The following is a 12,635-nucleotide window of genomic DNA, read 5'->3' on the forward strand; positions in this document are numbered from 1 at the left end:
GGACAGAAAGTCCAGAGTTCTGAAACATCCAGTATTAAGTGATTGTGTGATGCGAATTGTGGTTTCCCATGGGACCCAGATCAGTCCACCAAACTTGGCCATATATAGGGTTTTGCAATCAGATTTTAGTCCTTTAATGGTAATGAATCAATTATTTTTCCAGCCACCGTGCTACTTCCTTTCTTCTTTACTTAGTTTTTTTTTTAACCAAAAAAATTTTCTTCAGCCTTTTCGTATAGAGGTCTGATTTATTTTTTAAAATAACAGTGTGTTTCAAAACCTCAATAGCTTTGTGGTGAACTAATGTGATAAAAATGTGAATACTTAGAGATGATCTCACAGCCTGAGCTTAACAAGATATCCTGAAACCAGATGCTATGCAAATGTTAAACTTTTCTTCTCCCCATTACATATGTAGTTATTCACCAACCCAATGGTTTTTTTAGTTCCTGTCAATGCAGAAGAAAAACAGCATTAAGGTGAAGTAAGATGTTTTTAAAAGTGTGAAATTAATTGTGGAATAATAATAATAGTTTGTAATGGGAATTTTGACTGAATGGAAGCTGATAATTTGTCCTCACTAATTATTAAACACAAGAAAAGCAGGTAAAATAACTTCAAGTGTCAGACATCAACCCAAAATGACACAGATCTTTTCAATTAATTGAGAAACCTAGCTACCTACCTAATCTGAATACCCCTAGTTATAGTAGTGTTGCACATTGTTCAGTCTGAGTTGTGCATCCCTCTCTGTGCTTGGTCTACACAGAGAGTAAGTCTGCAAAAGCTCATAGTTTGATTCTTTAGCTCAAGCTTTTAAGGCATTTAGCTTTGGAAGTCACCCAGTGAAGACCATGATGATGGTACTTAGAGTAGCACATGTGGAGCAGAAAGACTCACCTGTTATTTGAAGAGTTATGTGGCCCCTGGGGAAAAAGGAAAACATACTGGTATGTATATGCTGGGCTCCATAACAAATAAAACCTAGCCACCCACCCCAAAGAGTTTACATTTTCATTTTAGACATGACAGCCTCTGGGAATACCACCAGTGAAGGAATTCTGAACCTCAAAGTCATCACAAGCAAAGTTAGCACCTGGACCCCTCTCTGAGTAGCACAGCATCGGCAGTGGCAGAGGTGGTCCGGGGCAGGGAAGGGAGATTTCTGAGGTGAGGGAGGGGAGAGGGCTGGAGTGCATTGTTCACTGAGGCCTGTAGGAAATGGAGTTTAATTTAGAACAGGCCTGCGGCTGTTGAATGAAACCAGAGGTCAGGCTCAAAATGAAACCAGAGGTCAGGCAGATTCCTCCCTGCGTCAGAATGCAATGTGGAAACAGAGAGGGACTTAACGCCACTTACCTTCACTATCTCTTCCACCCCCAGCCCCAGTCCTGTGCAGGAACGAACCAACTGAGAATCAGGGCCAGCAGGTGAGAAAATATATGAATAGGAACATGGGAGACGGAAGAATATGGGCTACAGTAATACAATCATGAGGCTATTCTGCCAAGCTGTACAGTCCCATTAAATGTACAAAAGCAGTTTCTTTGTTTTATTTCCTCTCCCCCCATTTATTGGCTGTGTGTGTGTGGGTGGAACTGAGGTGAGGAGGGATTGCAGAGGGCAAGTGTGGGGGAGTTCAGAGGGAGGGATGGGTCAGGGAGACAGCAGGGGGCATAGCGAGAGCAGAAGTTGGAGGGTGGGGATGGACAGGGAGATGGGAAGGAGTGGTGGGGTGGGGACAGGCATGGGAGAGGGGAGAGGAAGGACAAAGACCAGGTGATGGTGCAGGTGGTATGGTGAAGTGAGGAGAACAAAGGGTAGCCATAAAAACACATGGCAGTAAAGAGACAATATTGGAGGGATCTGTGGTACTAGGTACTTGGGGTTGATGGCTTAGCACAGCCTGGATCAGGGGACTTGGTGTAACCCACAAGGAGTTTCTGTGGTACAATGGGGGTGGATGGACCATCCTTAGACTCTTAGGGTAAGTCTATACTGTAATAAAACACTTACAGCTGGCCTGTGTTTAGCTGCCTGGGGCTTGGGCTGTGGGGCTATAAAACTGCAGTGTAGACGTTTGGGCTTGGGTTGGAGCCCAAGTTCTGCGACTGCACCACAAGGAAGGATCCAAGAGCCCAGGCTCCAGCCCAAGCCTAGATATTTACACAGCAGTTTTATACCCCCGCAGGCCGAGCCCGAGTCAGCTGATGCAGGCTAGCTGTAGATGTGTTATTACAGTGTAGACCCATAGGGTCTTGGGCTGTAGGAGGCTCATCAGCTCAAATCAACTGGCCCATCAGTCTTGCACCAGCATCCTCTCACTCAGGATTAAAGGTAATGTTGGGCCCTTCTTTCCCAGGCTGGCAAAAGCAGGCCGCACGGTGGGGTAAGCACTCTCCACCCCTAGAGAGGACAGTTTTGTGCTACTCTCAATCAACTCCTGCCAATGAAAAGAGGAGCAGCATCGTCTGTCTTCACAGGGAGCCACATTCAGCCTTACTTAGGTGGAACCACAGCCATTCCAGCATAAGGCTTCTGAGCGGAGAACACAGAAAAGTGTCTTCTTCTTCCAAAAAGGCACCCTCAGAAAAGAAACAGTATGGTAGCAGAGCTGGTATCATTAAGCAGAATATTTCCCAGAGCAACGGCAGTACCATGGCATCTCCCATCTCCCATCCTAACTGTAGCAAGGAACCAAGTGACAACAGGTGTCTGGGCAATGAGCACTGAGTTTTGTAATGCATTCCCCCCAAACGCTTATCAGTTAATTGCATACTCCATATGCAGTCCCCATCAGCCACCAGCAATTAAACTATGGTTGATGAGGGCTAAAAGGCATCATTCACTTAACTGCATGCAAAATCCAAGGTACAGATGCTGTTCTCAACTCTTTACTCTGGATAAATCAGGGTTAAGAATAGGCCAGTAATTCACCTCTAAAAGCTCATTTATACCATGGTACTTGATGATATGACAGAATTTATTTGTGAATTGATTTTAATTTGTTCAGCCAACAGTATGATATAGACCCAACCAGTTATTTTCACACAACTTTGAGTTACTGTACACTATTTTTATTTACTGTGTGCTCATGAGTAAGAGCAAATTGTGGCTCTCTTCATGCTCTCATTATTGCTATATGGGCATCCCACCTAAATTACGCAGTAGTAAATGCTCTCCCTTGTGTAACTATGCCACTGTGTGTGTATATATATATATATATATATATATATATATATATATATTCATATTATACCGAACTGTTAGCACTTCCTTGGAATTGCTGTAGTCTATCATCTTAATAAAAAATTACAGTATTTTTCATCATTTTTTTCTAGTTCATAGACCAATTCATGGGTGTTCTGAATCTGTGGTGGTCCATTTATATACTTTAAGCACATTATATAAGAGCTTAATAGATTGAAGAAAAAAAGAAAAAAGTAATGGCCTATTATGTAGACACATATTTATAGTACTTTAAAACCTCTTTAGCCAATGATCCACAATGACTTTTCCGTGGACTTGACAGACTTTCACATAAAAACACAAGATAATTTTCAATGCTTACATAACCTTAAACAGGTAGATACTTTGAAAAGGTATGTTCTTAAAAGGTATTTTTCCTTAAAAAGGAAATACCTGGTGATTTCAGGAACTTTGAATTCTTCAACTCTGCATTGCCAAAGGGGGGGCTGAACTATTCTTTCATTCTCTTTCCTCCCCCAATTCTTAAAGTATAACGCATGACAGATTTCGGATTGAATACATTTTCCACTTGCTGAATCGTTGTTTTGTTCATAGCTGTTTGAGGTTAACTCTGCACGTATTAATCAAACCCACTACTTCCCTTCTTGTAAAACCAAAACAAAGCCTCATGCACTTTCGGGTACAGTGTGTGTGTGTGTGTATTTGGGATCAGAGCTATATATACATACACTGAATCTGTGTGGGTTCAAACATTTCGAGGTTCAGTATCCTGAAAGGTCTTGCCCTTTTCCCTGCAGTTCTGATTATAAATCTGATTTAATTCCATCTGGACTTGGCGTTAGACGGCAACAGGCAACTTCAAACTTTCTAACGGCTGTCTCTTCGCTGGAATGCTCACGCTATTGACCACCATTGGCTTTCTCAGCACAGCCACTGGCATCACCAAAGGTGGGTAGATCAAGGAGACCAAAGGTGTCTGGGGGTGTTGATATTTTCTCAGTTTCACCCCTTTGCAGGACAGTGATTCAGTATAGCAAGGAGAGGACATATTTGAGGCAGGGTCTCTGAAGAGCACAGGCTGGGAAAGTCGAGGGATTCTAGGTGGACAAGTCCAATACAATGCACTGCAACTTTTCTGGGAAAACAGGCAAAGATTCCAGAGCAGTAGAGTTATTAGAGGTGCTAGGAAAGATTCCTGTATCAATCAGGAATATATAAAGAGTTTGTTTGCTTAAATCAGATCCTCTGCATGAAATTGTTACTGTAGAGATAGGAGTTGAGTGGACAAAGAGCTTCTAGTTTCCCCTTCTCTTGCACTGGCAGCCACAGAGAAAATAAACCCTTCCCTTGCAGGGAATAATCCAAACTTGAATCCAGCTCATGGTAACAGGTCAGTCCCTGCAGTTCTTACTCACGCAAAATCCATTGACTTCCATATAGAAAGTGAAAACTACAGAGCTCTGAAGAGCAGTGGTACATTGAAACCTGTAAAGCTAGAGATGTGTGTAGCAGATGTTTTTTAACTTGTGAATTTTATTTCAAATGTTTTGCTGTGTTTTATCAGAATTTGTTCAATGTAACTCCAGCAGCAAGTAGAGTTGGTTAAAAGGTTTCAAAGAAAAGAAATGTGGGCAACTCTTCCTCCCCTGTCCCAGATTTAAAAAAAACAGAAATTTTTTGCAAAATAGTATTCTGACCAGCTCTATTGTTAACCCTAATGATCAAGTGTGTTCCTGGTCAAAATTTATCAGCCTAGGAGTTTATTTCTACTTTTTAGACAATTTGGTTTAAATTTCCACAATCCCCAATCATAGAATATCAGGGTTGGAAGGGACCTCAGGAGGTCATCTAGTTTAACCCCTGCTCAAAGCAGGACTAATCCCCAACATATAATGCATAAAGTTTTAGTATTTGAAGTCCCTTTCATGCCTTCTGATATATTAAAAATGCTTTATTTAAAGAAGGAAACCTGCAGTATACACAGTCCGTTATGTGGGTCCATATCATATGCTATTTAAAAAATGAGAAACAGCGGAGATCTCCAAATCAGCTATCACAATGGGCGTTCAGAAACTGCAGAATTCCTTCTTAAGGATTTTTAGTACATTAATGCAGCTGTTGGGAAAAAAAAGTCTACATACTGGGAGTGAAAGGAAATCTCATATCTCTTCCAAAAGGATCCGGCACAGTTTGTGTCCGGGGATGAAGGATCTTCAGGGTGGAATCTCTTTCTTTGCTTTTATAGGTTTTAAGTAAGAGCTTACATATTATTGAAGCGCATTTCTTTAATGTGTTAATTGATCATCATGCTCTGCCTTTGATCACAGCTATCGAAGTGACCCAGCCAGCAGTGGTATTGGCCAACAGGCAAGGAGTTGCTAATTTGGTGTGTGAATATAAGCATATTGGGAATGCAGAGGAAATCCGAGTGACCCTGCTTAAACAGACGGGCAAGGAGTACACTGAGATCTGTGCTTCAACCTACACAACTGAGTACGAGATGTTCATTGTGGAAAAGATCATTCAGTGTCATGTCATCCCCAGCCAAAACAATGTGACCCTCACTCTCATGGGGCTGCATGCTAGTGATGCTGGTCTATACATCTGCAAGATGGAGCGGCTGTACCCACCACCTTATTATATGAACACAGGAAAGGGAACACAGCTCTTTGTCATTGGTGAGCAAAGCACCCTGACTATACTACATTATTCTCTGATCTATGATTTAGTAAGCTGCTATTTTGTTGAAACAAGGGTCAGTGTTAAAATCAGTTTCCAACTCTGAGAACCATTATTTGCTCTTCTCTCTTCAAGAACCACCTGTAGAGGTAAGGCAGACATGATACATTCAATGATCGGTGCATACTTGGGCTGTAAGAGCAATGCCTCATATCATACGTGTGTGTGTAGATGGATGTGTGCATATAAGTACATAACTAGAGAAGGCCACTCATGCAGTCATTACCCAGGTCAAACTCCCATTAAGGTCAATTGGATTTTTGAGAGGGTATGGATTGGAGGATTTGGCCCTGAGTTCTGTTACGGAGGGTTGCAGCGCCCAAAAAGGTTAATGAATTGTGACAGCTTCCTTCCCAATGTCACATTTAATCTGATGTATTTCAGATCCAGAGCCCTGCCCAGACACTGACCGGTATCTCTGGATATTAGGAGCAGCTGCTTCAGGATTGTTTATTTACAGTATCCTCATCACAGCCTGTGTCTTGAGCAAAGTGGTAAGTGCCATAGCTGGAGCATCATACAGTTTACACTTAATTGTATAAATACGGCAGAATGAAAGATCAGATCATAGAAAAAAAATGATAGGTACAGAGTCACTGGAATGCTCTGGCTCCTGTTTCTTGTTCCAGTGCTGAAAAACAGCCACAGACCTTGCTTTTAAGGCAGTTTATGGCTGCTTTGTGTTGCTAGAGTGGCAGAAAGCAGTCAGATCATACTGGTGAATCTGACCCCTGGTTCAGGTTAGTCTCTGCACTAACCTGATTACTCTGGAATCCTGAGCAGCGGGCACCAACCATTACTGGGATCTAAGACAATATCAGTCTTTGTACGTACTCCGTTCCACATCACTGACTCAGCCACTGTCTGGGGCCTGGCACGCTGTCCTCATTCACCTCTGTGCAAAGTGAATGTAAAAAGTGACCAGGGGTGAGAATAGAGAACTTTGACCCAGCAGTATGTTACACCTACTTTCCCCAGGTGTAAATGGCACAAATTGAAGGCAATGGCGGGACACAGCCCTGGCCTTCCCTATTTCTCAGCTGGTGAGAAGGGCATGTCAGTTAGAAATGGACCAGAACCCAAACCTCAGATCCAAACACCCCGAACTACTGGGAACTCAAATCCAGATCCATCCTTTTCAACTAGTTCCTAGCTTTTTGAGCCACATCAAACTCCTAGATCCGAACACCTACAATTTTGGTACAGAACTGAACTTTGCAGCTTGAACACCTCTTTAGTGCTAATTCAGAGAGGGTTTGGCTACTATTACCTAATGCTCCTCTATGATGGCTGCTCTTCCCTCCACTGACAAGTGCATAATCATCTCATCCTACCAGAGAGACAGAGCTAAGGGAAGGTGACTAGAACAGATTCCCCTTCCCCCCCACCCGACAGTGTGGGCAAGCCAACAAATTTTGCTTATCACTGTTCTTCAGAACACGACAGTCACTGATTAAGAGTCTGTCTTCGTTGTCAAGTCTGACATTGGATTTATCTTATTTTCTTCACATATTTTATAGATTCGGAAGAGGAAATATGTCACTACTGGGCTCTATGTGAAAATGACTTCAGAGGAAGAGGAGAAGAAAGTTAAGCCATATCACATCGTCATTCGCTGAAGCACAAGAAAACAGCACGGAGCAATTTTCCAGCTGTGATGGAGATTCTACTTGTTTGGCTTTCTAACATAAACAAATAAAATAAAATTTCCTAATATAAAAGGTGGAGGGGGCGAAAAGAACATACCCTGCGATTTCTACAGAATGTCTACAGTCTGGAATAGAATAGATTAATGAGAAGGTTATGCATTAATATTTCAAGGATATGCCTGTCACACAAATATGGCTACCTTTTGGCCATTGATTCTGAGAGTTATATTGTACCATCAGGTAGCCTATATGTAGCATTAAGAGCTATTACTGTTGCAGTCAAATGTCTTGCTGTCAAACTTCAGCATATGTGTTGACCAATTGAAATCAAACACTATTAAGGCAGAGGCTTGTGTGTCATTGCAAAGTTAAGCATAGGTATTGGTGAGCCTGAGATACATTTAGGTGTAAAGGAGTGTTGATGTGTTTCCATGTAGCGCTGTGCATTTAGTGCCATTTCTTGCGTCAGCGCTTAGCATTCCTATGGAAGTGCCAGCTGAGGCTGGTGAGGCCACTGCTGCTGGGAAGGGCTGATCTCAGCAACTTTTCTGCCATTGTCACAGCAATGCTGTGCAGGAGTGACCACGGATGGCATTTGAGCTAGCACTGGGTGGCACTGCTCAAGAGAAAAGGTCTCACTGCAGGAGCCTTATTAGCCTATTGCTGTGAGAAAGCTCCAGCTCTGTTGGAGTTTTGCTTTTTACGAAATGCTAAATTAGCATCAATCCGAACGGCAGAAAGTCTGGCGCTGCATTGAAAGACTATTTTCCATGAAAATGAAGAAAGTGTATAAGTTTGTTTATTAGTTATGTACAGTTCAATAAAAACCTTAAGGCTTTTCCTGAAGTCAAGTTAATTTTTCATTCACGATTCTCAGAAGAAACAGGAAGTGGCTACATGTTAGAAAGCAGTAATGCCAAAAGGAACCCATTACCTTCTAACTCTGTCTTTTTACACTCTGGTGCCCACACATGGGCATTGCCTGTGTGCTCACAATCACGTCTCTTTTCAGATTTCCTCCTTCAGGTATTCAGTGCTCGCTGTTAAAATCTGTCCAATGGTCCCTTTGTTACCATGGCATTACTTAAAGTCACAGGCAGTTTTCAGTAAATTACGTGCAGAAGGGGTCTGTAAGGATTTTTGTGGCATGTTTTGTTGATCTTAATACAAAAAACTGGTCCCAGTTCCAGAACATAATTTCCTTTTTCCATCTCTGAAAAAAGCTCTCTCTCTCAATCATGTAATATGTTTAGGGCAAAGTTCTCCACCCCCTTTGGCTAAGATAGTCATCTTCATATCACATGCTCTAAACATATCACCTGAATAATCACCAGTGTGGGAAAGAGAAGCAACAATCTCCTTTTCAGCAGCTCAGGAATGGTGGACATCAAAGGTAGACATCAATGGCAGTATTTTGTACTTGCACGCCAGTACTTAAATCATTCCTGCTGATGTTACCATACAATGATCTTTCCTCTTACAGCAACTGAGCTACACATTATGTACACAAATGATCATCATTCCTATAAGATGGGTCTGCTCTTGCAAATTTTCAAGCAGACAATTAAACAGACCGAAATCCGCTGATATGGCAACAAAGAAGAAAATGGTATTTCAAGTCAGCTTTTATTTGCAATAATGTACATTTAGTTTATATCAGATACCAGAGTGATGAATACAGTATAAAGTCCAGACTTAAGATTATTTATGTCTATCTCTATACAGTATGTACAGTAGCGGCCCCTCTCTGAAAAGTGCAAAGCTCAGTTCACAGGGAATCTCCATTCCAGTGATACTCATTGTCTTTCCCTACAGGACCTCTATCTCTGCACTTTTCCACAAACTGATTTGACGCATTGGCTTATTTGAGAACCAGAGTCAGTGAGGCTCTGGCAACACCTGGTGGGGCATCCATATGATTATTATCTGCACCACTGATCCCAGCATGCACCACAGTGCAGATTCCACTATTCTTATGTGCTCTTATGTGATTGTTTCCCCGCCTCCCAGCCATTTTTAAATTATCAGCCTCGAACCTGGAAGAGGTTCAGTGCCACACAAAAGAGAGGCCAGCTGTTTCCCTTACCTAATTTCGACAAGCGGGAAGGCTGCTCTAACCTGTAGTGGCAGGCATCAACCCTAAGGTGAAGCAGTGACCATATGCCTTTTTCTCTCATCACAGTCCCCCTCCCCCCATCCCTGGCTATTTGATGAATAAGCAGAACATGGTAGGTCAGCTGAACATTTGAGGCTGTGCAACAGTATCTTTCTACATTAAAGAGAAAGGGTGATGAATTACTTGGGCTGCTCACTGCACATGTGAATTTACAGGGATAAGTAGTTCCGTGGAAGATTTTAATTGTTTTGGTTGAAGAATTACGGGTAAAGATGGCTGAAAGGAGTATCATAGAATCGTAGAATCTCAGGGTTGGAAGGGACCTCAGGAGGTCATCTAGTCCAACCCCCTGCTCAAAGCAGGACCAATCCCCAACTAAATCATCCCAGTCAGGGCTTTGTCAAGCCTGACCTTAAAAACTTTAAGGAAGGAGAGTCCACCACCTCCCTAGGTAATGCATTACAATGTTTCACCACCCTCTTAGTGAAAAAGTTTTTCCTAATATCCAACCTAAACCTTCCCCACTGCAACTTGAGACCATTACTCCTCGTTCTGTCATCTGCTACCACTGAGAACAGTCTAGATCCATCCTCTTTGGAACACTCTTTCAGGTAGTTGAAAGCAGCTATCAAATCCCCCCTCATTCTTCTCTTCCGCAGACTAATCAATCCCAGTTCCCTCAGCCTCTCCTCATAAGTCATGTGTTCCAGTCCCCTAATCATTTTTGTTGCCCTCTGCTGGACGTTTTCCAATTTTTCCACATCCTTCTTGTAGTGTGGGGCCCAAAACTGGACACAGTACTCCAGATGAGGCCTCACCAATATCGAATAGAGGGGAATGATCACATCCCTCGATCTGCTGGCAATGCCCCGACTTATACATCCCAAAATGCCATTGGCCTTCTTGGCAACAAGGGCACACTGTTGACTCATATCCAGCCTCTCATCCACTGTAACCCCTAAGTCCTTTTCTGCAGAACTGCTGCCTAGCCATTCAATCCCTGGTCTGTAGCAGTGCATGGGATTCTTCCGTCCTAAGTGCAGGACTCTGCACTTGTCCTTGTTGAATCTCATCAGATTTCTTTTGGCCCAATCCTCTAATTTGTCTAGGTCCCTCTGTATCCTATCCCTACCCTCCAGTGCATCTACCTGTCCTCCCAGTTTAGTGTCATCTGCAAACTTGCCAAGGGTGCAATCCACACCATCCTCCAGATCATTTATGAAGATATTGAACAAAACCGGCCCGAGGACTGACCCTTGGGGCACTCCACTTGATACCGGCTGCCAACTAGCCATGGAGCCATTGATCACTACCCATTGAGCCCGACAATCTAGCCAATTTTCTATCCACTTTATAGTCCATTCATCCAGCCCATACTTCTTTAACTTGCTGGCAAGAATACTGTGGGAGACCGTGTCAAAAGCTTTGCTAAAGTCCATTGCCTTCCCCTCATCCACAGAGCCAGTTATCTCATCATAGAAGGCAATTAGATTGGTCAGGCATGACTTGCCCTTGGTGAATCCATGCTGACTGTTCCCGATCACTTTCCTCTCCTCTAAGTGCTTCAGAATTGATTCCTTGAGGACCTGCTCCATGATTTTTCCAGGGACTGAGGTAAGGCTGACTGGCCTGTAGTTCCCAGGATCCTCCTTCTTCCATTTTTTAAAGATGGGCACTACATTAGCCTTTTTCCAGTCGTCTGGGACTTCCCCTGAAAGCCATGAGTTTTCAAAGATAATGGCCAATGGCTCTGCAATCACATCCACCAACTCCTTTAGCACTCTCAGATGCAGCGCATCTGGCCCTATGAACTTGTGCTCGTCCAGCTTTTCTAAATAGTCCCGAACCACTTCTTTTCTCACAGAGGGCTGGTCACCTCCTCCCCATGCTGTGCTGCCCAGTGCAGTAGCCTGGGAGCTGACCTTGTTCGTGAAGACAGAGGCAAAAAAAGCATTGAGTACATTAGCTTTTTCCACATCCTCTGCCACTAGGTTGCCTCCCTCATTCAGTAAGGGGCCCACACTTTCCTTGACTTTCTTCTTGTTGCTAACATACCTGAAGAAACCCTTCTTGTTACTCTTAACATCTCTTACTAGCTGCAACTCCAGGTGTGATTTGGCCTTCCTGATTTCACTCCTGCATGCCCAAGCAATATTTTTATACTCTTCCCTGGTCATTTGTCCAATCTTCCACTTCTTGTAAGCTTCTTTTTTGTGTTTAAGATCAGCAAGGATTTCACTATTAAGCCAAACAGGTCGCCTGCCATATTTACTATTCTTTCTACACATCGGGATGGTTTGTCCCTGTAAACTCAATAAGGATTCTTGAAAATACAGCCAGCTCTCCTGGACTCCTTTCCCGCTCATGTTATTCTCCCAGGGGATCCTGCCCATCAGTTCCCTGAGGGAGTCAAAGTCTGCTTTTCTGAAGTCCAGGGTCTGTATTCTGCTGCTCTCCTTTCTTCCCTGTGTCAGGATCCTGAAATCGACCATCTCATGGTCACTGCCTCCCAGGTTCCCATCCACTTTTGCTTCCCTTACCAATTCTTCCCGGTTTGTGAGCAGCAGGTCAAGAAGAGCTCTGCCCCTAGTTGGTTCCTCCAGCACTTGAATCAGGAAATTGTCCCCTACGCTTTCCAAAAACTCCCTGGATTATCTGTGCACCACTGTATTGCTCTCTCAGCAGATATCAGGGTGATTGAAGTCTCCCATGAAAACCAGGGCCTGTGATCTAGTAATTTCCAGGAGTTGCCGGAAGAAAGCCTTGTCCACCTCATTCCCCTGGTCCGGTGGTCTATAGCAGACTATCACCCTTGTTGCTCACACTTCTAAACTTAATCCAGAGACTCTCAGGTTTTTCTGCAGTTTCATACTTGAGCTCTGAGCAGTGATACTGCTCCCTTACATACAATGCAACTCCCC

The 12,635-nt window shown here is 43.2% G+C and overlaps 1 protein-coding gene across 1 annotated transcript; it reads left to right on the forward strand.

Moving 5' to 3' along the window:
- Positions 1–3,881: 3,881 nt before the first annotated feature.
- Positions 3,882–8,444, forward strand: CTLA4 (cytotoxic T-lymphocyte associated protein 4). Its single transcript, XM_038422299.2, has 4 exons — positions 3,882–4,158; positions 5,538–5,888; positions 6,334–6,443; positions 7,470–8,444. The coding sequence occupies exons 1-4, from the start codon at positions 4,101–4,103 to the stop codon at positions 7,566–7,568; spliced, it is 618 nt and encodes a 205-aa protein (XP_038278227.1). The 5' UTR covers positions 3,882–4,100; the 3' UTR covers positions 7,569–8,444.
- The last annotated feature ends 4,191 nt before the right edge of the window (positions 8,445–12,635 follow it).

The sequence above is a fragment of the Dermochelys coriacea genome, chromosome 11, assembly GCF_009764565.3.
Source record: "Dermochelys coriacea isolate rDerCor1 chromosome 11, rDerCor1.pri.v4, whole genome shotgun sequence".
Classification (NCBI taxonomy): domain Eukaryota; kingdom Metazoa; phylum Chordata; order Testudines; family Dermochelyidae; genus Dermochelys; species Dermochelys coriacea.